The sequence below is a fragment of the Colletotrichum abscissum genome, assembly GCF_030869225.1.
Source record: "Colletotrichum abscissum strain IMI 504890 chromosome Unknown Scaffold_2.1, whole genome shotgun sequence".
Taxonomy (NCBI): Eukaryota; Fungi; Ascomycota; class Sordariomycetes; order Glomerellales; family Glomerellaceae; genus Colletotrichum; species Colletotrichum abscissum.
In genome coordinates, this window is record NW_026850098.1 from 556,620 (window position 1) to 581,591 (window position 24,972).

Consider the following 24,972-nt stretch of genomic DNA (forward strand, 5'->3'; position numbering starts at 1 on the left):
GCTGAAGGTTCGCCAAAAGAAGGAAAGCCAAGGTGTCTGTCTGGTACTTTACCTATTCCATTGAACTACCGATCATCACACTCACAATCACTGCCACAGGAAGCTGTTTTCCAAGCCAAGCATTAGCAATGTCAAAGCCCGAGCCCATAGCGATTTGCGGCATTGGTCTGCGGTTACCTGGCGGCATCAATACCCCAACTTCACTGTACAATTTCCTCATCAACCGCAAAGATGCGCGCTCCAAACCAGATCGTCCGCGATACCACTCGCAAGACCACCACTTCACAGCGAGCGGCAAATCAGGACCTTTACCGACAGAGGAAGGATACTGGCTCTCACACGACGATGTATTCAAATTCGACCCGTCAATGTTTTCTATGAACCCCAAGGAGTTGCTGAAACTAGACCCTCAGCAGCGGCTGCTTCTGCAAGTCGTCTGGGAGGCGCTGGAGAGTGCTGCAGAAACAGATTGGCAAGGGCAGAGGATTGGGTGTTACGTGGGCAGTTTTGGAGATGACTGGCGAGAAATGCACGCCATTGATGCTCAAGACGATGGCATGTATCGCTTGACAGGATACATGGATTTTGTGCAGGCAAACCGCATTTCTCATGCATTCGATCTTAGAGGCCCAAGGTGATTCTCTGCTTGTGTCGATTTGAACATTTCCGCGTGAACTGATCATTTTTATCAACAGCATGACCGTCCGCACAGCATGCTCAGCTGCCGGTCTAGCAGTCCACCTAGCCTGCCAGGCAATACGTGCCGGCGAATGCGACTCCGCAATCGTTGCCGGGGCGAATTTGATACTCTCGCCAGGCTTCACCAAGCTCATGGCCGAGCAGAGCGTACTTTCGCCCGATGCTTCGTGCATGACGTTCGACGCCAGTGCAAATGGCTATGCCCGTGCAGAAGCCATTAATTGCCTCTACATCAAAAAGCTCGACTGCGCGATCCGCGACGGGAATCCGATTCGTGCTATTATTAGAGGGTCAGCAACGAACTCTGACGGGAGGACCCTTGGCTTGACAACACCCAGTGCACAGGCACAGCAGCAATTGATTCGTGATGCATATCGACACGCCGGTATACCAGAAAATCAGATGTGGCAGACTGCCATGGTCGAATGCCACGGCACCGGCACGGCTGTGGGCGATACCATTGAGGCGTGCACCGTTGGCGCTCTGTTCGGAGACAAGGGGATGCTTATTGGATCAGTGTGTGCTAAGGCTTCCTTTCACGAATAGCTGTTGACATTCCCTTAGATCAAGCCCAACTTAGGTCATTCAGAAGCAGCTTCGGCAATTTCAAGCATAATTAAGGCAGTAGTGTCTTTGGAAACGAGAACAATCATGCCCAACATCAAATTCGATACTCCTAGTGTCAGCAGTAAGTTCGTTGGGTTCCTCTATGGCAGTAGCGGGGGACTAATCAGTACCAATAGTTCCCTTCACATCAACAGGCTTAAAGGTGCCAACAGAACCACAGCCCTGGCCTGAGGAAAGGGCAGAAAGAATAGGTGTCAATAGCTTTGGAATCGGCGGCACCAATGTCCATGTATGTCACTTCATCAATAGTCTTCGGGCTCGAAAGCTGATATGACCAGATAATCTTAGAATCTGCTGCAACAGTAGGAAGTTCGGCAACGGTTCGAAGCCATGGCAATGTCGAGACGCCACCTCCTTCACCACCTCTGAGGAGAGAGCCAGCGACTCTGCTACTATTCTCCGCGGGGCACGAGGAGTCACTCAAGAGGACCGCACACGACTACCAGGAGTTCCTCCGAGCCAGGCCTGCAAAGTTGGAAGATCTTTCATACACGTTGATGCATCGTCGCTCTCACCTATCGCATCGCACTTTTGCGGTCGTCACCGATGACTGCGACCAACTGGCTTTCACCCTTCCCCCCGTGCCTAGTTTCCGACCAGGCTCACAAATTGAGGGGATTGCTTTCATTTTCACCGGTCAAGGCGCTCAATGGGTGCGGATGGGATCGCATCTGATGAAAGGTGGTAGTAGAGACTTCCTGCAGGATATCAGGGAAATGGACGCGGTCTTGAAGAGTCTTCCGCGAGAGCACCGTCCAAGTTGGGATATCAGAAGTCAGTGCATCCCTTCCACAAAAATCACCAATGAGGAAGACTAATCAACGGTGACATGTACCAGATGAGCTCATGAAATCGGATTCTACCTCCCGCCTCGGGGAAGCGGAATTCGCCCAGCCCATTTGCACTGCAATCCAGATTGCCCTGACCAGGCACCTTGCTAGATATGGAATCGCCCCCAAGGCTGTCGTTGGTCATTCCAGCGGTGAAATTGCAGCTGCGTACGCGGCCGGTGTCCTCACCCTGAAGGAAGCGATTATTGTCGCCTACTACCGAGGGTTCATGGTCAAGGAATCCAAAGTTCAAGGTTCTATGGCTGCCATTGGACTTGGAAGAGAGCAAGTCACGTCATTCTTGACGACTCGAGTCGTCATCGCTTGTGAGAATAGCAACTCTAGTGTGACTTTGTCCGGGGATACGGACGCCCTTGAGGCAGTTTGTAGTGCAATCAGGTCTGCTCGACCAGAGGTTCTAGTTCGTTTGCTAAAGGTTGACAAGGCATACCATTCTCGTAAGTCCAAACAGAGAGCCTGTCTCTTGAGTTTTTACTAACTACCTCTTCTTCTAGATCACATGCGTGCAGTTGGCATCGAGTATCAATCTCTTCTCAAGACATACTTGAGGCCGAAATCGCCAAAAGTCCTTTTCTACTCCAGCGTCTCATCCCAAACACTCGAACGAGCCTCCGACTTTGGCGCCGAGTATTGGCAGCGAAACTTGGAATCACCAGTTCTCTTCCGACAGGCTGTGGTACGACTTCTCCAAACTTCGTCAACCACATTACATCTAGAAGTCGGCCCACACTCAGCGCTAGCCGGTCCCTTAAAGCAGATTTACACGGAGATGGCCATCACTCCGTCTTACTTAGCCGTGCAAAAACGAGGCTCAAATAGCGCAGCAGCCTTCCTTGCTGCCATCGGCGAGATGCACTGCCGAGGCGTCCCCGTCAAATTTCCTTTACCTGATGGGGCGCGGCCGTTGACAGACCTGCCACCGTACCCGTGGCATTTGAGCAAGACCTTCTGGCCGGACTCACGGGTTACCCAGTCCTGGCAGTATCCCGAACACTCGCCACACGAGCTGCTCGGATCACGCTCTTTAGATAGTACAAGTACAGCCCCGAGTTGGAGATGTCTTCTGTCACTGGACAACGTTCCTTGGATTGCGGACCATTGCGTCGGCTCGGATGTTGTTTTCCCAGCTGCCGGGTACATCGTGATGGCTGGTGAGGTCGTCCGGCAGCTTTCTGGGCAGGCGCCCTACACCATTCGTGACTTACGAATCGCCAATGCTCTTGTTCTTCCTCGGGGGAACAAGATCGAGCTTTTCACTTCTGTGAGAAAAGAAGAGCTCACCCGTGAGGAGACTTCGGAGTGGTGGGAGCTCACTATCCAAAGTCGTACTCCAGCCGGCATATGGACAACGCACTGCAGATGTCGTGTCAGAGATGGTCGCGTCTCTAAGGAACCGGGTTTCCCCGGACTTGATCCAAAGTCTTTCCTCCGTTCTGTTGAGCCTGCACAATGGTACAAAGCCATGTCACGGGTGGGATACAGATATGGCCCAAAATTCCGAGGCATGAGGAAGGTTCGCACCAGCGTCAGGTCGCCAGCTGTATCGGTCGAAGTTTCTGATGAACGAGAAACGCCAGAGCATCAGTACGGCTATGTCTTACACCCAGTCACGATTGATCTGATGCTTCAGTCCCTCATCGTCGCGAACCACTCCGGGGAACCTCGCTTCCTTCAAAGGCTGTATCTGCCGACTCATATTGATGAGCTATTCGTCAGCTCGGAGGCCTCAAAGATGGGTCTTCTGCTCCAGAGTGTCAAGTCTGGTAGTGAGGGAGACTATCAGGGGGATTGCTCTGGCACATTGCGCGATAGTCCCGGAGATGAACCAGTCGTCTTCATGAAAGGTCTCCGACTCTCTCCGGTTGACCTGGACCATGCTACTGCAGGCGCCACGGATAGTTCAAAGGTTGCAGTCATGTCTTGGGAACAAGATATTAGACTGGCGCATGCCACTGACTTGGTGTCAGCGGCATCCGACTCCTCATTCCCAGAGACACATCAGCTACTCGAAGAGCTTTTTGTACTTTGCGGCACAATGGCACTCAAGGAGGTAGACGAAGCAGACATACCGATCACCGAGGCCCAAACACATTTAGCAAAGCACTGCAGGTGGCTCCGATTCCAGATCACTAAATGTGACCCACAGCTGCTTCAAAAAGATGCTGTAGAGATTCGTGCGAAGATCGAAGACATCACCTCGAAACTTGAGAAGACAACTGCATCTGCTGTGGGCGTTCTTATCAAACGTTGCTATACACATGCCCACGCACTCTTCGACGGCACAGGTAGCCCGCTCGAGGTTTTTCTGAAAGACAACGCCCTCCACGAACTCTATGACTGGATGAACACCCTCTTTACCTACAAGCCTCTGTTACAACTTTTGTCTCACAAACGAGGTCGCCATCTCAAAATTCTCGAGATCGGCGCCGGAACTGGGGGGTTGACTTCCCGCATTCTCAAAGATTTGGCGGACTGCTTCAAAGATGGCAAAGTCCTCGGGACCTATGTCTTCACAGATGTCTCTGCTGGGTTCTTCCCGGCAGCGAAGGAGCGTTTCCGTGACGTTAGTCCCGGGTTCCTGGACTATCGCGTCTTGGATATCAGTCGCGATCCAGCTGATCAGGGGTTCAGCGGTGAAGAGTACGACCTCATCGTTGCAAGCAATGTGCTCCATGCTACTCCGAAGCTGAATGAGACCTTGCAGCATGTCAGGTCATTGTTGAAGCCTGACGGAAGACTCTTGATGCATGAGCTGTGCTGCAACACAAAATGGATCAATTTCATCATGGGTTACCTTTCGGGATGGTGGCTCGGCGACTCTGACAACCGCCCAGTGGAGCCTTACATTTCTCCAGAGCAGTGGGAGGAGCGTCTATTTCAAGCTGGCTTCTCATCTGCGGAGGTTGTCTACGATGCCGGGCCGCAATACAAGCTTAACGCCACGATCATTGCTCGTCCTGCTGCGCCGAGCCAAGGCATCAGTCTCACTTCACAGCAAATAACCTTGCTGTGCGAAGAGCAGTCACACCCAGTGGTAACTGAAATTGAACAAACCTTGCGGCGTCTAGGTCACTCTATCACCATTTCAAATCCTGAATATGACGGCTCACCTGCCGGCAGCATCGTGGTATCCGTTATTGATCTGTGCCGCGGCGACGGCTATTTCCACGATATGACGAAAGTCAAGCTAGATAACCTCAAGAGCCTACTGAAGACTCTTCGAGACACCAACTCGAGCCTACTCTGGCTTTCACGACCCTGCCAGCTCGGGTCGGTCGATCCGACCTTCGCTCCAGTGCTCGGCATCGCGAGAACAGCAAGAGTTGAGGTTGGAGTACATTTTGCTACAATGGAGCTTGACAGCGTTACTGCAGATTCTCTAAAGGCTGTCTCCCAGGTCGCAGGCCGACTTTGCTCCCAACGCGCGGCCTTGACTCCGAATATGGGTGAAGATATGGAGTTCTCCTACTCTACGGGTCGCATCCTGATTCCGCGATGCAAGTGGGCTCCAATCTCTCGCGCTCTTGCGTCCCAAACTTCAATCTCTTCAACAAAGATGCTGCAGGTCTCGAGGCCTGGGGCCCTACAAACTCTAAAATGGGTTTCTTGTCAATTGCCCGACGATATACCGTCCGACCACGTCAAGGTTGATGTCCACGCAGCAGGTCTCAACTTCAAAGACGTCGTCACTGCAATGGGCCTGATCAAGCCTTCGGCTCCAAGAGGACTCGGATGTGAAGCCAGCGGTATCGTGACGGCCATAGGAGGTTTTGTGACGAACGTTCGGGTTGGCGATCGCGTCATGGTTTTCGCGCCCGAGGCGGCCTGCTTCTCTACGGAGATACTGGCCCCAGCACAGCTCTGCATCCGCATTCCCCATACACTTGCCTTTGCTGACGCGGCTGGAATGCCCTGCATATTCACCACGGTCCTTCGAGCCCTGGTAGATAAAGCCGGCCTTAGGGCTGGTCAAACTGTGCTCATCCACAGCGCCGCTGGTGGTGTTGGCATTGCGGCCTTGCAAGTAGCTCGATGGATTGGGGCCAGAGTCTACGTAACTGTGGGCAGCGAGGAGAAGGCAGATTTCCTTGTCAGAGAGTGGGGTGTTCCTACAGAACAGATCTTCTCATCTCGAGACGTCAGTTTTGTGGAGGGTGTGAAAGCAGCGACAGGTGGTTTCGGTGTTGACGTCGTGTTGAACTCTCTGTCTGGAGAGCTTTTACATGCATCATGGGATTGTGTCGCCCCTCATGGCACCTTCATCGAGCTAGGGAAGAAAGATACTCTAGCGGGCGGTAAACTTGCTATGGCAGCTTTCGATGGGAATCGGTCCTTCATTGGCGTCGAGATGGCGAATCTGGCTGCTGAGAACCCTGCCATCATCTCCCGCTTGCTACAGAAATGTGTGGACTTGTATCAGCAAGGTTACATCCATCCCGTGAAGCCTGCAAAGGTTTTCACGTGCAGTAAGACTGAAGATGCCTTCCGATACTTGTATCAGGGTACCCACATTGGAAAGGTGGCCGTCGACATGACCGAGAAAGATGCCGCGGCATTGAAGGTATCTCAAGTGCCTTTGCCTCCCAGCTTCCGTGAGCAAGCTACCTATGTACTTGCCGGCGGCATGGGTGGTCTGGGAGCAACGATAGCGCGATGGATGGCCTCCCACGGTGCCAAAAGTCTGCTTTTCATCTCGAGGTCCGCCGGACGCAGTAATGACGATCAAGCTCTGCTTTCAGAACTTCGTTATGCAGGTTGCGAGGTCAATGCCATACCATGCGATATAGCAGACGAGACGTCCATGCAAGCGGTCATTTCGAGACATGCTTCATCCAAACGGATCGCGGGCGTACTAAATCTAGCAATGGTGCTTGCCGACGGTGCAGTCTCTGACCTTACACTGTCACAGTGGCAAACTGCGACATCGCCCAAGATACGCGGGACATGGAACCTTCACCGCACGCTGCCTCATGATATTGACTTTTTCGTGCTCTTTGGTAGCACGTCTGGTGTGCATGGGTATCCAGGCCAAGCAAATTACGCTGCTGCCAACACCTTCCTCGATGCGTTTTCCCAGTATCGCCGGGGTCTGGGTCTGCCTTGTTCAGTGATTGACCTAGGAGGCGTCGAGGATGTGGGCTATGTCAGTCGTACACGAGACGTTGAAGACGCCATGACGAGATCTGGATCCAAACTTGTTTCCGAAGCCGACATGCTCCGAGGTCTTCAGCTCGCCATCGCTGAAAGTCGACCATTGGCCACAAGCGCAAACACTGGAGCACACTGGTCAGCCACCAATGGGCAACTGGTACTTGGTCTTGACTGCAGCACGTCTATCAACGATCCTGGTAATCGAGTTGTGTGGAAGCACGATCCTCGCATGAACCTCTACCCAGATATTGCGGAGAATGAGGTGGCCTCTCGGAAAGAGGCTGGTTCATCAGGCTTAGCCGAATTTCTATCAAGTCTGCAGTCGCGACCGGAAGAGATCGAAACGCCCGCGTCAACAACATATCTCGCGCAAGAAATCGCACGCCGGATATTTGGGTTTCTCATGCGGGAGGTGGATGAAGGCGGGGTTGACAGTACTCTGTCACCTTCAGCGCTTGGAGTCGACTCTCTCATGACCATTGAGATTCGTAATTGGTGGAAACACACTCTTGGTGTAGAAATAAGTGTGTTGCAGCTGACAAGCGCGCAGAGCTTCGATCAGCTCGGGCAACTTGCGGGAAGGCAGCTGAAAGACAGGATAACGGCGCTCTCAAAGAAATAGGAATAAACGTAAACGCGAAGGGTGGGTGGTGTGAGACAGATGCGCGGAAAAAAATCATAATGTCACTAAAACATACCGCTACTACGCTTTTGTGCAATCATTCTCCCAGACTGCCATAATCTTCTCTCCATCTTGAACTGCAGTTGACGGTGCGGTGCCGGCCCGGAAGCGGAGTATGGGGCCGATATGATCGGAGCCATGTTCCGAGGTGGGGTCTTCACCGGGTCGGCATATTCGGTCAGCACCATGCGGAGGGATGACTCAGCTCGGTGAAGCATGGAAGAAAAGCTCGAGTGGGGCTCTCCAATGGAATTGTCGTCATTGGCAATTCATCGAGGCGTGACTATTTCCACCACCACATCTCGCGCTTAGTCAATTGTTTACCAGCGGCCTAGAGCACGCCGCTCGGCCATGAGTGACGCCCTCTTTTTCTTACCTTACTCTATCTGAATCCAGTTTCGCGACAATGTCTAGGTCAGGAGCCTTCCGCCTGTGCGCCAGGCCGCGGGCTGCGGCGCAGATTCGAGCTTTCCGACCGTTGAACTTTTCGACGACCGCGTCTGTTCGAGCTGCCGAGATTCGCGATGTCTCCTCTCTCCCGCCTAGAGTTATTCCGAAATACCGCGACCCTCCGAACTCGACCTCTGGCTTGCTATCCCTACACTGGCCGACGCCTCCGAGGAATATCCTCTTGATGCCGAAGCTGCGATCCCCTCAAGTCCTACGAGCGACCATCGACTTTGCGAAGCACCTACAAAGTACATATTCTGGTCTGAACCTGATATTTGAGCCGAGAGTCGCTCAGATGGTGCACGAGTCCTTCAACTTCCCCATCTACACATGCGACCCATCTGCATTCCCGGACAGAATCGACATGATCACGACGCTTGGAGGCGATGGAACCATTTTGCGCGCCGCAAGCCATTTCAGCATGTACCAAGCCGTGCCCCCCATTCTCGCATTCAATTTTGGTACAATAGGGTTCCTGGCAGAGTGGAAGTTTGAGGAATACAAAAGGGCCTGGAGAGAGGCTTACATGAGTGGGAGTGGCGTCGCCGTGGATGATCTATTGACGCCACACACGAGAGTCGCAAGCGGAGAGAAGGAACACGACGTCAAGGATGGGGCTCAGTCTGGATGGCATGCGTCTCCTGGCAAGAGCATGGGACAGAGTCGGGCAGCCAAAATCTTGCTGAGACACCGACTACGCGTCGGCGTATACGACAACAACGGCCAGAACATCAGCAGCCAATTACTCCCAACGACGAAGTCACAAGCACACCTACCAGCCGAACACCCCGAGGACACAATACTTTCGAAACGTGACATTCCTCAACCGATCCATGCTCTTAACGAACTCCTCATTCACCGGGGGCCAAAGCCTCACCTTGCCCATATTGACATTTACCTTAACAACCGATTCCTGACGGAAGCTGTCGCAGATGGCATACTACTGAGCACCCCTACGGGCTCTACTGCTTATAGCCTGAGCGCCGGCGGTTCCATCATACACCCCCTCGTGAAATCGCTCCTCATTACACCAATCTGCCCACGAAGTTTAAGCTTCCGACCCTTGGTCCTCCCCCTTAATACCAAGGTCACACTCAAAGTCAGCAGCAAGAACCGCGATGGCGAGCTCGAGGTCAGTATCGACGGCAAGCGAAGTGCCGGCGCAGGTATCGGCACTGAAATCCGCGTCGAAGGAGAGATGGTCGGCGAGTCCAGCAACGGTGACTGGAAAGGAGGTGTGCCGTGTGTCATCTGCGGACCAGGCAAGGGCGACGCGTCGGACTATGACGACGATGGCTGGGTTGGGGGTCTGAATGGCCTCCTCATGTTCAACTATCCCATCGGGAGGTGAAATTGAAACTTATCATGATACCCGAATGTAAACTACAAAAGTCTTTCTACGGAGTTGGTGGTACTGGGGGGCACTTTGGTCAGGCCTTTTCTCATCTTTGAACAGTTCTGTTACTCCTCAAGGATTTGAGAATTCAGAATAGCACATCAATCATCATCATCGGCTACAATTTTGATTGCTCTGAGTAGCGGTCCATAAAACATCGGCGGATTGAGTAATACCTCTAGTCCTGGTGTATGCCCCTTGACTAAGGGTTCGAGAAGGCCGGAACGGTGAGGCTGCGCAAGATGCTACGACCAATAACCCTGGGAGAGCCACAGCCACCATTTTGTGCATTGTGACTCTAGGCTCCGGTCAAGGTAGGTACATGTGTTTGTGTTCAAGGCGCAGCTAAAGGTCGTAAAATAGCAGCCTGAAACGACCATCGTGAACATGGCAGTTCCAGCCTGGACTAAAGCTGTTAATAATGACCAAAAGATTGGAAAGCCAGGAGATTTGTTCAATACATATCACGATGTCGCTATTTGCTATTAATTAGTTGTGCTATAACATACAACCTGGTCTATGCTCTTTGCCTTGATGTACCCTCCATGTCAATAGAGTCGATACATTTGATCAGCCCCCCGATGGTCGATCCCTCGCCGGCCAAAAGGGCAGCTGACGCTTGTCACCGTCGTGTGACTATTAGAGATACATGCGAAATCACTACATCATCTCATGTTTTAGCTCCCTGGGCATCCTCACGTATAGCCTCAGCCGATTGAGTTGACTGTCTTCGATGTGACCTCTTTACATTAAGTCGGCCAAGAAATTGGCCAGGCTTGCGAGTGGCCAGGTCGGCCACCGAGGTCGCCCAGCGGTAGCAACTCATGGCAGCTATGCGTTGAAGCTAGGTATCACATTGCCATCAATTATCACATCCAGGGTCTCGGGAGTATGTGGTGGTCAACGCGTGTGCACTCTGCGGGATTCCCTCTCCATCGAGGTCTCTCCCTTCACACGCCCAAACAGGCTATCAGCGCGAATACCATGGGACGATCTGCCACAAGAACTCCATGACAAGTCTATGGCTACAGAGCCAAGACTCAAAGTTCCAATCAGAATATGGGCCTAGATGCAGGGCAAACGTGGCGCTGTGCTGTCCTAAAATTTGGGCATCCATGTAAAAGTTGCCTCTTTTGCAAGTCAATTGAGAGACCTAGGTTGGATTGGCCCGCCACCATAGTGAAGACCTGGCCGAGATATTGTTCGGAGGACGATTTGGTTACCTTCGTCAAGTCGAATTAGGACTTAGGACTTAGGATATAGGACTTTGATCTCAAGCACGAGATAGCCTAAGGACCGGCAAGGTGATACCTTTTAAGAGCTACGTTCTGGATGAATTGTCCCATACCCTGATGCAAATCCCAGTATTACCTCAAGATCTTATGGAAAAGTTTGCTGAATTTTCAACTGTTGGGTTCAACAGCACTTGGTCATGGGCAGTCATAAGCCGGCTACCGTGATGTTGAAACGCTGCCTAAACTCTCACCTAACGTACCCATGCGATTATGATCTAGGCCGTCGGCATGATGAGTTCGGCATCCTCGAAGACAACCGGCGCTCCTTTGCTCAATACTTGAACTGTGTCGGCCTTGGTGCCGCCCCGTAGCGGTTCTTATGGCTACTGTAGGCAGATGTCTACTTGCGCCGAAGCCTAGAGGGCAAGACAGCCTGGGACTCCCCGAACGTGGGTCACGAGTCTAATTCACCTCAACCTCGCATCTCAGCTCCAGATGCCGGCGGGGAAAGGCCTGACATGCAAGAACCTCGTCGGAAGGTCCCTAGTTCCCTCCGCCAGCAAGGGACGGGTATCCGGACCGTGTCTTTATTCGTCCACATACGACTTCCGGATGTAAAGGTAGCTGTCGCCGCCGACTCTACCCCACGCTTTCCAGCAGGCATCCACAACATAGCTCGCCTGACCCCGCCGCCGACGACGATGTGGTGTCAGCGGCAGCGGCGTCGAGCGGAGCAGCGGAGCTATGAACTTCCTGATGACTATATCGAGGTCTACGGATAGTCTAGTATACGGACGTAAGATTCGGATCTTCCCTTGGTCAGCCACAGCCTTTTCTAGGGCGCCTGGTCCCATATTGGCCCTAACCTCTCATTTGCCTCATGTTAGCCTAGCTGTCTATTCGGAACCCCGAGTCAGGATTATGACCCGAACCCGAATACTCTTGGCGAAGTTTATTCGAGCTTGATTCTGAACTGTACCGGCCGAAGGCTTGACTTCAGCCTTCGGCGTCACTTGCTTCGGTCTCTCCGCTGAGTCCTCTTCGGCCGTTAAACTAGCACACCATGCGAACATGAGTCCGTACAGCAAGCCTTCAGGGTCGCCAGAGCCAGCTAAACTATTTAGTTTGTTATCCCGACTGAGACTACGGACCATCCCTCGAGAAGCGCGTGCCCGCTGTAAGCCATCCCGCAATTCTTTGTTCCGTTCCTTATCCTTTGTCCGTCAGCCGTTGTACTCGTCGCACTTGCGCTAGGTGACATGAAATGACTCGGCCCGCTCCAACGCTCTAACTAACAAAGGCCGTCCAGCACTCTATTGACGCCCGTAATGTCGACCCTCGACGCGCAAAACATGGAATTTCGAAATTGGGCAGATAACAATAATATCGTATTCTTCTGTCTTCGCGAGTTGCTGTTTGGAATTGAGTGTAACGATCAAGCTTCTCGACTCGAGAGCTTCTCGAAGCATGCTGCAATGCTGCGCTGTCAAGGGTCTGCCGACTTCCTGGTCCCTCCGACTCGGCATTGTGCCGTGCGCTGGTTGGCGCCGCTAATATGGAAAAGGTTGTGCCGAGCGGCTCGGCATACTGTACCAGGACATGGGGACCTGTGCCATCCAGTTATCGACCCAAATCTGGGAGTGGACTTCGGATGATGCGACCCCCAGCTTCCGCGTAACTTACATACACTAGATTAAGAAAATTGCCTGCCGGAAGTCCCACTGAACGGATACAGACTTGAAGCTTCTCTCAGCATCGCTAAAGCCGTGGTGACGTTTGTGGAATTCGGGATTTGCCCGTGTCTTACCCCCACAACTTTCGCAACTGACTGAAGTTTGATTGAGTCCAGCTCGACCCCTGCGTTCACGATCCGCGCTTCTCTCCCTCGTCGTATACCCCTTGTCTAAGCAATATTTTAGTGAAAACATATCTGGAGAGTTTGGCTCTGACGCCTCCCTGGAGAGACGAGAAGCTCGCATTCTACGGATTAATGTCCATTGGCAGACTTGCAGGTATCCGTCATAGAACGCTAATTCTTACCCCAACGTCTCTCGGCAGGTTGCCACAGCCACTGGCGTTGCTCCAAGTCATGGAACTGGACCCCGACTAATCGCATGATCTTAACTCGCACCACGCCGTCGATGCTACTATACGTGCTAGCTATCCACACTCAGTTATCGCTTCGATTCACTTGTCGCGACACTTTTCTTCCTCCTTTGAGTCTCCCGTGCCGCCGATGTGGCTGACACAGCAATCAGATGGCGGCTAATACCAAGACCCCCCCTCCCCTGCTGACACCTTACCCTTCCCCACCACCCGTTTGACTGCTCGGCTACTGAGAACTTGAGAACTTGAGGTTCGGGGATGGGCCTTCTTTACTCTGTCTTTCACTCGGAGAAACAACTTAGATCTCACTACCGATCCTCCCTCCCACGAGACTAACAACTAGCTTCGCTGCAGTACAACGCAGGCCATGCAGCTAGGTGATATTCGCCTCTCACACAGCGAGGGAGAGAGCTTCGCGCCGGTGTCTTGCGTCTCGGCGACCACACCGAGTAAATTAGTGTCAAGCTCGAATCCGAATACAAAATGTCCAAGAGGAGCACGACCTTGGAGCAGCTTGCTTTCGAAGCAGGCCAGCGACCATTAGTCGACAGCAGCAACAGCAACGACGACTACGATCGGACGGAACCGCAGAAGTCTTCCAGCAAGATGACCCGGACTTCGATGGCCAACGTTTTGCTTCTGGCGTGCCTTTCTTGGGTTGTCAGTGCGATTTCAACGCCCAAGCTCGTCGCGTACGAAGAGAATGGGAAAAAGTACGAGTGCAGATGTTCTCCTGCCGACATTTGCTGGCCCAAGGCCGATGCTTGGAGTAAACTGAACAAGACCGTGGGAGGAGCTCTCCTTCAGCATATCCCGCCTGCTGCAGTCTGCTACAACACGTATCGTGGCATCGCGACTTACGATGCTGCCAAGTGCGCCGAGGCCACTGCAAAGTGGACGGATGAGAGATGGCAGTGAGTCTCATCTATGACGCAGAGCTGTCGAGGGTCAAGCCCAGAACTAATGGCGAACTATCAGAATCTCTCAACCTGCATCGCAGCTGTGGACGTGGGGAAGCAACAACACTTGCGAACTGACCACAGATCCCACAAAGACTTGCGCTCTCGGCAACTACCCTGAGTTCGTCATCATCGCCAAGACGAAAGCTCAGGTTAAGGCTGGCGTGGACTTTGCAAAGTCGAACAACTTGCGCCTCGTCATCCGCAACACGGGCCACGATTTTGAGGGAAGAAGTGCTGGTGCTGGATCCTTGGCTATCAACACTCACAACTTCAAGGACATCTCCTTCGTTGATTCATACAAAGGCCCCGGAGATTACAAGGGGCCTGCCATGACTATCGGTGCCGGAGTTCAAGGCTACGAGATCTCGAACGCAGCTCATGCCAGAAACCCACCCCAGAATGTAGTTACCGGCGAATGCGAGGTAAGCCTGGAACAACCCATCTTCCTTTATTTGACTAACGATTCTCAAGACTGTGGGAGTTGCGGGTGGTTTCATGGGAGGTGGTGGTCACGGTCCCTTGAGCGGCAACTATGGCTTCGGCGCGGACCAGGCGCTCTCCTTTGAAGTCCTCACCGCAGCCGGAGACTTTGTCACAGCCAACGTCAACTTGAACTCTGATCTATACTATGCTCTCAGGGGAGGCGGCCCGGGAAACTACGCGGTTGTCTTATCCGTCACTGTCAAGACATACCCCGACACCATTCCCGGAGCAGCGCTCTTCTTGAACGTCAACGCTACTACTGGCGCCAACTTCGACCAAGTCACCAAGGCTGTCAACAAGCTCAACGCGCTCGGAAACCAAATGGTTGACAACGGACTCTACGGCATCTATGAGCTATACCCGCCAGCGATCGGACCAGCACTGCACGTGCAGCCAATCATGGGAATGAACAAGACTGCCAAGCAGCTCACAGCTGTCGTCCAGCCGCTTCTCACGTACCTCGATACGGAAAAGATCCCGTACGACTTTGGAGTCAAAGAGTATCCCAACTACTACACTCTCTTCCACGACATCTTCGAACCCGAGCGCGCGGCCCAGAACGGTCTGACGGGTGGCTGGGTCTTTACCCACGACGACATGGCGAGCAACCAGCCAGCCATCGCTGAGGCCATTCAACTTGCGCTGGCACCGGCCCCGAACCAGTTCGGCATCGTTATTAGCCACTTTTTCGATCCGGGAAGTAATGAGAAGAAGTCCGAAAGCGCAACACACCCTAAGTGGAGAGGCGCGACCATGCGAACCATGGCTATCCTGCCGCAGGCTCTGGATGCCACCTGGGCCACGAAGCTGGCTCTCAATGATCTGATGGTCAACACCATCACCGAAAAGTTCAAGCAGGCTGGTCCTAATGGCCTTGCATACGTGAATGAGGTAAGCTAGTCATTCCCCTGTTCTACATAATACAACAAGTACTAATGTGCGTGGACAGAACTATGCCTTCATGAAGAACTGGCAAGACGCCTTTTGGGGCCCGATCTACCCTAAGCTGGCGTCAATCAAGAAGAAGTGGGACCCCAACGGCGTGTTCTTCTCTTGGTCTACACCGGGCAGTGAAGATTGGAGTGTTGTTGACTACGCGAACCGACTTTGTAAAGCGAAATGATTGAAGCGTTTTTGAAGAAGCGACTTGAACTTGGAGATACCACTTATGATGATATTGGATGAGGATACTAGATTCTTAGATCTCATGATAATACATGTAATGAACGGAATGACATCGTTGTGTCCGTCGATCTCTCTCTTTATGACGCGAGGCTCACTCGTTCCAGATGACAGCGCTGAGTCCATCCTCTTGATTCACAGTCCCTGGATTGCCGACCTTGAGAGTTGCAAGAAGCTTCCCCAGTCTACCCGAAGTGGCGTTTCTTTCCACAACCGCAACGTTGGCACTTGTCTGTCCACCGATAGCCACCATAGTTCCGGCATTGTTGATTGCGAAGGTTCGAGGGAAGAATGAATAAGCACTTGTTGTCTCAAGATATGTGATCAGGCCTGTCGAAGGGTCGATTGCGTAGGCCGTGATGGAATCTTGTTGTGTTCCGAAAGATTGATCATTCCTGTTCGAGGTGTACACAAAGTTATCTCTGATGTGAACTTCGGCTGCCTTCGAACCAACTGGCGCAGCCTTTCCGGGAGGAAATGTCGACAGGGTCTGCTTCTTCGCAAGAACAAGGCAACCGGTTGCCGGGTAGGTAACCGACCAAGACGTCACAGAGTTGGATAACTCATTGACGGTGAACAGGAATGTCGTATTGCCTTGTGTTCTAAACGCTCCATGGCGAGGTCCGTCTCCGGGTCCAGTCGAGAAAGAGGGACATTGAGTCAGAATGCCTGACGATCCGATGCTGAAGACACGGATAAAATCGGCTCCCAAGTCCGCAGAAAGAAGATATTTTTCGCTGGGATCTGTGAAGACAGAGTGAGGGTGAGGTCTATCCTGTCGAGATGGCACTGGCCCTGGTTGAGACATGTTGAATGTCAGTTTCTGTAGGGGTTGACCTGTACCGCCCAACGGGAGTCCATAGGTAGATATTGTCGATGCATCGCTACAACATAGTTAGTCTAGGGTATTTGTCATGAGAAATGATCTAGTAATCATACTACTGTGCTGTTGCGATGTAGCCATTGCCAGATCCATAGAGCGTACTATGAAGCTCGCCTCCGGCTGTCTGAACTTGCGCCTTCGATATCAAACTTCCATCGCCTGCGACAGAGAAGCTTTTCAGAAGTGGCTGGCCCCATTGTACTTCATCCGGGATATAGACAATGTTCGACGCGGAGTCAAAGTCAAGCCATGCTGGCATGCGGTTCCCAGAGCTGACTGTACTCGCAATAGTGAGTTGGTTTGTTGACGATAAGTTCAGTGTGTAGAGTTGCCCGCTATAGTGCGAGGCAATCAGGGTCGCCCCAAGAGCTCCTCGGAGAATTGTGAGACAGACGAGGAGACCCGATGTGTTTCCCATTGTGCTAAGTTTCAAGTTTTGGTTGGGAGAACTCGGCCCTTGGCATTCACATTGTGGTGGGCTTCGGTTCTTGACTGTCTTAAGTCTCCTGACCATCGACGAGCGCCACTGCCGGCCCAGTTCCGAAGGTCTTGCAAACTCGCGTTTGCAAATTTACCCGACACAAGCAGCCGCGACAATGCAACAGTGTGAAGCCCAAAAGCGTTGGTACTTGTTCCATCCAGAAACAAACCCGACTAGCGCATCCTCCGAGATGCCTAATAAGGTAATGTCACGGAGCCCAGTACCGGGGTGCCAGGACAACGAGGTGAGGTGAATTGATCATAGCCAAAAAGCGGCTAATTGCAGATCACAATTCTTTTTCACTATGTTCAAAACACAATAGCATAACGGCACAAAGGCTTACAGGGCATTATGATGCCAACCTTCATTGCGTCCGAGCCGCAGACATCGCTTGACTTCTGTAAACATGAAGCGAGGCTTTGCCAATGAAACTTCAGGTGACTAGATTCACCTGGGCCATCTATTCCAGGCCGAATCAACCTACCAAGCAGCCTACCTGAACAGTGTGAGTCACTAAAACACATCAAACTTTCAAAGTTCTGGGAGCCGCACTTTCCCCGTATCAAGGTGCTTCATAAGCTGATATGTCGCAGACACCGGAGTAATGTTTTTTCCAGACGTTTATGTCGGCTGGTGTTGTTTGTAAATCGCGAGAACAGAAAGTCGCCTCCTTCAATTTCATTCCGCTTCTCAACGGCCTTACCATTTGAGCCTGACACTAGGTACCCATCAAGATCGCATTAGAAACCACCTCCTTACCAAATGGGATTACCAAAATGCTTATCCTGACCACAGGCTGTCACTTCTAAACCTGGCGAATAGCATTCATTTACCTGGATGAAGCATTACGGGATGGCAGAGGCGTGTTCGATGTTGTAGAGCAACTTCACATCCGAGGTTGGTCATTTGGCAACGGAGACTTGAGCTTCAACCGGTAAGGTCATTAACTACGAGAAAGTATGTGGTTGAGAAGATGAGCTAAGAATGAAAAGAACCCTAGACATATAGTATCTCGCTCCGCTAGCAGCCGCCGTGTACCGCTCCTCAGACAAGGGCGAGGGCGATGACTTTGACGGATTCTATGCAGAGCACCACGGGCTGCTCGACGGGAATATCTGGCGAAAGTTCTACTCACTTGCTCTCCTCGCGCAGCTAATATCAGCTCGCTTCTACCGGCTTCCCGACTTGCAGGACCTACCAGATTCAAGTGACCCTCTTGCGCAGCCACGGCACAAGGGAAATGGCCACCTGACCAAGCTTCCGCGGTGGGCACATAACGTTGTGCGCACCCATCGACGTCAGCCATCCCTTCCCGTCGAGACCATCACTCAGATAGCCCTAGCTACTCTCGAGCAGACCATCGCACGCTTGCGAGAGGACTATGTAAGCGTCCAGCCGTACTCGGATACTCAAGCTCGCTTCTGGCTCAACTACATGAACAGAGGGTGCCCCGGAAAGCAGTTGAAGGAGACATGGAACCACAACGAATTCGGTATCTCCGTCACGCAGGGACGTTTTGACATGTAGGCTTGGGAAAGACACTACTCGCGTAAGCGATGGGAAACTGTCCACATGCCGTATCTTGAGCAAGACTTAAACGACGCGTGAGAGCAAGATCAGCTGGTGTGTGTGGCCGGGCGGCGGGGTGGGTGAACAGGGGCGCAGCAGAGGGTGGGAGCCGGAGGTAGGGAGCGAAGAGGAGGTTGCGTTTCTGGCGGCTGTTATGATGAAGAAGACAGAAGGAATCGACATGAAAGACTTGGATTTTGGAGTGCGATCGCACATTCTCCTTGAAGTGATGTGCTCTGCTTTTGATGTCGACAAGGGACAGCAGGTGGAAGAAATTGAGCGTTGGCTTGGTTGCTGCGGGCAGGATTGATGAGAGCAGGGCCGATATCAAGAGGAGCGTCATGATGCGAGAGTACACATGATGGCACATACGACAACAAACTCGGCAGTGTATTCGAGAAGTGCTGATGGTCATGAAGCCATACTTGTGTATGAAAGATGGACAGTCTGACTTTGAAGAGAATAAGGGTGAGTTGCTGCGTCAGATTCTGGTAGAGAATGGACAGATACTAGCAAAATGGAAGCTTTCGGACTCTTCCAAAGAATATAGTTTCGATCTTCAACCAAGGAAGTAGAGCTAAGGCGCTATCTCCAAGTCATGATTCAAGTCTTGTAGCCCTAAAGCAAGCGACTACCTGACTGCACACGGGATGTACAGAAGTCTGTGGTAAGCTGCGAGCAGCTCCGGAGATGGGTGGAATACAAGATGTCTACTTAGGATCTGGACATGCCATAATCCATCACACCGCGCTTCGAAAGCGTGAAAGGAGGGTTTGACGGAGAAGGTTCAGGTTTACAAGCGACCCTTCACCAACTGCTGTAGATATTGGAGGGCCGTCTGACAATCTCGCACACCACCGAGTAGCTCGAGAACACACAGGAACGTGAGAACATTCAGGCTCTCAATGAGATAGAAACCCACACAAAGGTCAGTCGTAGGGCTGGCAATGCTGAGAATAACAGCTTGCGCGCACTACAGGAGACTGTCAAGTAGCAATTGGCAAACGAACAGATGAAGTCATGTATGAACTCCCGGTACCTAGTTGACAAGCCCCTGGAGACAGGCTGGTATCTTCAAGTTGAAATCCATCAGTTCACTTGTCATTGAGGCTTCCGCCGGCTCTTCGTCGTACGCATACCGTAGGAAGAAGTCCACAGGATGTATTGGGGGCAAGAATTTCGGGAGGCTGCAAAAACATCAAGCCCGCGGTTTTCCAGATGAGATTTTCCGTCATTCACTTTCCTCGGAGCATGAGGCCGGCCTGATACTTTGAGTTTTGTTGAATTGTGGTTCATTCAGGAGAACAATACCTTGCATATACGGTACGGGCGGTAATACCGAGTGGACAGATGAGAGGAAGGCCACCACTGTAGGCAAAACCGGCCACGGAGTACAACTAGGGAATGTTCTACTTAGTCGAGGTTCATGTAATGAGTCCTGTATTGCTAGCGCAGTAGTTCGTCCGGTCTTTTCTTGCAGGCGTCTATTTCTACTTTCGGCGCTCTTTAAAAAGAAGACTCTGAGACGGCCACCATCAATACCAGACTGGCGTGGGAGGCCGTGTGGCTTGGCTCTTAATAGGCTTGCCATTAAGGTTACTTGCGACCCCTCTCTTTGCAAGGGAGGGGCATGTATCTGGCAGATCCCGCCCAATATGACATCGCGCCTCTGGGCAAGCAGCGGCTATTGATCCTTATTCGCATAATTATCCGCGTCTCAAGATCAAATTCAGCGTGGATGCTACCCACGTGTTGATTTGGCGTTCGCGAGGGGCACTGCACCCCGCGGGACGTTAACGTCGTGGAGGGGACCCCTGTCAATCCTGTATTCAACTGCCTTATTGGGCTGTGCTTCGTAGCTTCGGTCGTCTTTCTCGCGATGGACAGGGAAACATTATTGAAGTATATAAGAGGCAGTGGTAGGTGTTGTGGTTCGAGATTTGTGATCAGCACTGAGTCTTGTTGCCTTTACCCCAGTCATTCGTTTCTTGCTTCAAGATGCAGATCAAGACCATTCTCGCACCCATTTTCCTGGCGAGGTTAGCTCTGGCTCAGGGTCTCCCCATTCGCGTTGCCTCTTTCAACATTCGATACGACGCCGGTTCACGCGAATCCGGCGAAAAGCCGTGGTGGGATCTCCTCTGCGGAATCTCCAAGGACCGCTGCCGCCAGCCCCATGTCATCGACGCAATCAAGAGCATAGGCACCAATGCACCCACAGGCGCCGTCACCGTCATCGGCCTGCAAGAGGTACTCGATAACCAGCTCAACGACATCCAGGACGGACTCGGCTCCGGCTGGGCACATGTCGGCGTCGCCCGCGACGACGGCAAGAAGAGCGGCGAGTACAACCCCATCTTCTACCGCACCGACGCGCTCAAGCTGCTCCACGAAGAGACAAAGTGGCTCTCACCGACACCCGATACTGTCTCGTCTGGCTGGGGAGCCGGCAGTAAGCGCATCGTCACCATTGCTGTCTTCGAGCATACTGCTAGCGGAAAGAAGTTCATCCACGCCAACACGCACTTGGATAATGTCAGCTCCCAGGCTCGAAGCGAGGGAATCAAGGTCGCTGTGTCCAAGATTCAAGCTGTGCAGACAACATACGGTCCCTTGGGTGTTTCGCTTACCGGCGACTTCAACTCTGACCCCAACGGTGATGGGTATAAGGCGTTGACAGGAACCGGTTTCATGGAGGAGTTGTATAACATGGCTACGCCTGAACAGCGCATCGGCCCCAATCAGTTGACGTACACAACCTTCGATACGACCAAGCAGGGAAGCCGCATCGACTTTGTCTGGCTTGGGCCTAAAGATGCGAAGAAGTACTCGGTCCAGCGATACGAGATCCAGAACAACCTAGTCAATGGCATGCTCATCAGCGACCACAGACCCGTAGTTGGAGATGTCACCTTGTTATCCTAGTCTCTCAGGCAATGTTTAGCTTTACGCAGTAATTGAGTCTCGATACCCAAATCCTACCAAATGTTTCTATATCTGGATCGCCGACTGTCATGAAATTGCAATACTCCATCGAGTGCTCGTTGCGGCAACCGTACTCAGCTTGACGCCAGCCTGTGTCCCTGATGTGCGTAGGGAGGGCGGTCTCCGAGAAACAGCACCAAAGCAGTTATTCGATGCTTTGTGTCTAGCTTTCGCGGAACATCCATGCCGCAAAATACGATCATGTCAGTGCAGAGTACGTCATAGTGCCTTGAGCGATGGCTCAGTCGAGAACTAGCTTCAAACAATAACACTTGAGCTCATAAGGTCTCACTTCCCCGCTTGTGGCGTTTGTGGCATTTCTCATTCTTGAACAAAATACTTTTGGATTTCAATACATCAATTAGACCTTGTTGATCTACAGGCAATTCAGCCCTCGACAGCTTTTGCATTAGCAGAAATTTGCCGAAATGGCTGTGCATGACTTCAGTAAGGAACAGAGAGACGTTTTCGATGATCAGCATCGTGAGCTCAAAGTTGGTCAAGTCTATCTCCATCCCTAACATACACGTAGTGCTCTATGCAGCTGACAGGACATATGGTCATCAAGGACATCTTGCGAAGTAAGGTAGGCGCCGAAGCTGGAGTTACCGTAAAGAGATTTGATGTGGCGATCTCTGAGTTCGCTTGGGAGCAGGTGCCATTGGCAGACACCCAGAGAGCTCTAGGTGAGGCAATTCATCTAGCCAACGACAGGAAATTCAGCAACATATATGAAGAATTTCTTAACGCCCCTCTTGGGTCTGAAAAAGAAGAAGCTAGGGCTAGAGATTTGCTCTGCCAGGCCCATGGCATTTCCACAACATCTTACAGACCAAGGAAAGATTGGGAGCTGGTCAGGGCAGCACCATTCATTGCGTTGCAAGCAGATGTGAGTTTCTGAAGTTCCCAGAGTCAGACATTGTTGTATTATGTTGATAATGGAAGCTTAAACTGACCCACAATCACGACAGTCTTATTGGAAAGACTCGCCCGAGAAGGTGTTACAGCTCGCCACCAGCCTGCAGGATAAGGGAGATAACTACGCTGAAAGTGGTCGCGCTAGAACTATGGATCTCGCAGCATCCGAGACCACGGGGAAATTGACAGAACTTCTGTCCCAATACTATGAATTATACGATCAATCTGAGGCGGAGGTTCAAGCTAGAAGAGCTCGGGGGACGACTTATCCTTGGAACTAGGTCGTTACCAAGAGTCTGGTACGCATGGTCTCTCCACTTTGAGCTCCTAGTCGTCTATCCAACCCCCTGTGGCGGATCCTTTGTATACACCATGCATGTGACACCTCACTCAGCGACTCATATGCTACCTCTCAGTCTTCTACAAATTTGGCAACTAAGTTCTCAAATACGCAATTTACTTAGCAAGCTGAGAAGCAGCCCAAAGACACGTTCGTTTAGGTTGGAAAGCCAACTGCCTATTTTCGCTTGTTTCGAGATGCAAAATCCGACATGGCCCCATCAATAAAGACCTTCAATAGTTGTCGGGCGCAGAGGATAAGCGCATGAGACACCGCTATTTGGACCCTGTGACCAACTACGCGCCCACTAAAAGCGCAGAAAGCCTAACCGAGTTACCCGCATGCCGATGACCGCTCAAAGCGCCGCCGTCTGAACACAGTCACACGAGATGACTCAGCGGAAGATAACGGAACAGTTTTGTTATCGTCATGGATAACTATGCGCCCTGCTGCTGCTCGCGACACTCTGCAAACTTGTCTCTCTTGGGGTTGATATTTTCTTGGTGGGTTTGCTACTTGCTTCGATGTATACCGATGTATTCTTTGGTCTGACAACTTGACTTAGCGCCTCTCGTTCTTCACCATGGCCGCGGTCAATTTGGAACGGCCTGCGTCACTATCGCAGAGGCCTATCTCGCGGGACGACGCATCCGAGATACTCGGCAGCATTAGCATGGCTGCCTTTCTCTGCCTCTTGGTATATCTCGCTGTTCACAGCAGTTCTGGGAAAATATACTAACAGTTTTTAGATTCCACAACTTGCCGCAAACTACAAGTTGAAGAGCGCAGACAGCTTATCTATGGCATTTCTGTTCATCTGGCTTTTGGGGGATGTTACCAATTTACTAGGTAAGATCACACGCATAAGCCCAGCCAACCTGATCTCGGGATATGTTCTTCCGAGCAGTCTTTCAGATGCATGTGCAGACCACATGTACTCACCTGGCACGATACAGGTGGTTTGGCGAACGGCATCGCGCCCGCAAGCATAGCCGTGACAACATATCTCTGCTTTTCGGACTCTACACTCATTTGCCAGTGCCTGTACTACAACTCAAAACGTCGGATTCAAAACCTCGTACAGCCCGGGACGCCGAGATCGCAATCTCCCGAGCGACGACCTCTTCTCGAACCCGCAGACTCTTCTGAAGACGTGAACTCAATGAGCCACTACCAAATTGCCTCTCCCAGCTCGAATCAAGTTGTGGACAAGGATGAGGAGACCGACATGAGCACTGTACGCACTCTGCACGACTGGCGGTTTAACGCCGCATGCCTTATCATGGTCGCTATCCTGGGGATCTCGGGATGGTTCGTGCTTCGCCAGTTTGGTTTGCTTGGCGGCGAGAGTCCTCCTGGAGCCGTGAGCGTTACGGAGTTGCCAGGCATTTCCGAATCGGTTGGCTCAGCATTAGGAGTCATCGGCGCGATCTGCTATCTGTGGTATGTGGTGATGAACTTGCAAAATGGTTCACCGACTGACCTAAGCATGCAGTGCCCGGATCCCTCAAATCATTAAGAACTACAGGGGAAAGTCATGTGAAGGTAAGTTTAACCCCCCTACTGCTTGTGATTTCATATGACCTTAAACTTTACAGGTCTTGCGCCGCTATTCCTGCTGCTGTCCATTACGGGAAACCTGACATATGGAATGAGTGTCATTGCGTACAAGCAAGACAGAGAGTATTTGCTTACCAGCCTCCCGTGGCTGATGGGCTCGCTTGGAACGATCGTAGAAGACGGCATTATCCTATTCCAGGTCCGGCTTTACGCGCGTGTCCAAGAGCCAGTAGAGTCAAGCAGCTTATGATTCTACTCAACTTGGAATGAAACCCACATATCATGATTTTGTACGATCTTGGCGAGAACCTAAAGACATTAATTTCATGACTAGTCAAGCGACTCGGGTCCTACAGTTTGACTCATTGCCGTTGTTTCTCGGTATGAGCTTTACGAAAAGAGCAACTTTCGG

General features: G+C 51.9%; 8 protein-coding genes across 8 annotated transcripts; 7 read left to right on the top strand and 1 right to left on the bottom strand.

The window, feature by feature from the left end:
• Window positions 1–128: 128 nt before the first annotated feature.
• Window positions 129–9,811, top strand: CABS01_00890 (polyketide synthase; the record flags this gene model as incomplete). The annotated part of the gene is made up of 11 exons (XM_060534271.1): window positions 129–559; window positions 696–1,184; window positions 1,380–1,387; window positions 1,615–2,100; window positions 2,165–2,614; window positions 2,672–2,853; window positions 2,935–3,438; window positions 3,619–4,227; window positions 4,597–7,852; window positions 8,120–8,219; window positions 8,425–9,811. The coding sequence occupies 11 exons, from the start codon at window positions 129–131 to the stop codon at window positions 9,809–9,811; spliced, it is 7,902 nt and encodes a 2,633-aa protein (XP_060401349.1).
• Window positions 9,812–11,288: 1,477 nt separating this feature from the next.
• On the top strand, window positions 11,289–11,839 carry CABS01_00891 (uncharacterized protein; the record flags this gene model as incomplete). The annotated part of the gene is made up of 3 exons (XM_060534272.1): window positions 11,289–11,458; window positions 11,507–11,661; window positions 11,712–11,839. 3 exons carry the CDS (start codon window positions 11,289–11,291, stop codon window positions 11,837–11,839), a joined length of 453 nt encoding a protein of 150 aa, XP_060401350.1.
• A 1,841-nt stretch (window positions 11,840–13,680) lies between these two features.
• CABS01_00892 (FAD binding domain-containing protein) lies at window positions 13,681–15,765 on the top strand (the record flags this gene model as incomplete). Its single annotated transcript, XM_060534273.1, has 4 exons — window positions 13,681–14,111; window positions 14,176–14,581; window positions 14,631–15,533; window positions 15,592–15,765. 4 exons carry the CDS (start codon window positions 13,681–13,683, stop codon window positions 15,763–15,765), a joined length of 1,914 nt encoding a protein of 637 aa, XP_060401351.1.
• A 153-nt stretch (window positions 15,766–15,918) lies between these two features.
• CABS01_00893 (uncharacterized protein) lies at window positions 15,919–17,125 on the bottom strand (the record flags this gene model as incomplete). The annotated part of the gene is made up of 2 exons (XM_060534274.1): window positions 15,919–16,708; window positions 16,764–17,125. 2 exons carry the CDS (start codon window positions 17,123–17,125, stop codon window positions 15,919–15,921), a joined length of 1,152 nt encoding a protein of 383 aa, XP_060401352.1.
• Window positions 17,126–17,594: 469 nt separating this feature from the next.
• On the top strand, window positions 17,595–18,715 carry CABS01_00894 (uncharacterized protein; the record flags this gene model as incomplete). The annotated part of the gene is made up of 3 exons (XM_060534275.1): window positions 17,595–17,625; window positions 18,011–18,085; window positions 18,216–18,715. 3 exons carry the CDS (start codon window positions 17,595–17,597, stop codon window positions 18,713–18,715), a joined length of 606 nt encoding a protein of 201 aa, XP_060401353.1.
• Window positions 18,716–20,755: 2,040 nt separating this feature from the next.
• CABS01_00895 (endonuclease/Exonuclease/phosphatase) lies at window positions 20,756–21,682 on the top strand (the record flags this gene model as incomplete). Its single annotated transcript, XM_060534276.1, has 1 exon — window positions 20,756–21,682. One exon carries the CDS (start codon window positions 20,756–20,758, stop codon window positions 21,680–21,682), a length of 927 nt encoding a protein of 308 aa, XP_060401354.1.
• Window positions 21,683–22,170: 488 nt separating this feature from the next.
• On the top strand, window positions 22,171–22,941 carry CABS01_00896 (uncharacterized protein; the record flags this gene model as incomplete). Its single annotated transcript, XM_060534277.1, has 3 exons — window positions 22,171–22,240; window positions 22,294–22,631; window positions 22,714–22,941. 3 exons carry the CDS (start codon window positions 22,171–22,173, stop codon window positions 22,939–22,941), a joined length of 636 nt encoding a protein of 211 aa, XP_060401355.1.
• A 642-nt stretch (window positions 22,942–23,583) lies between these two features.
• Window positions 23,584–24,810, top strand: CABS01_00897 (uncharacterized protein; the record flags this gene model as incomplete). The annotated part of the gene is made up of 5 exons (XM_060534278.1): window positions 23,584–23,697; window positions 23,750–23,849; window positions 23,957–24,443; window positions 24,496–24,545; window positions 24,599–24,810. 5 exons carry the CDS (start codon window positions 23,584–23,586, stop codon window positions 24,808–24,810), a joined length of 963 nt encoding a protein of 320 aa, XP_060401356.1.
• Between the last annotated feature and the right edge of the window lie 162 nt (window positions 24,811–24,972).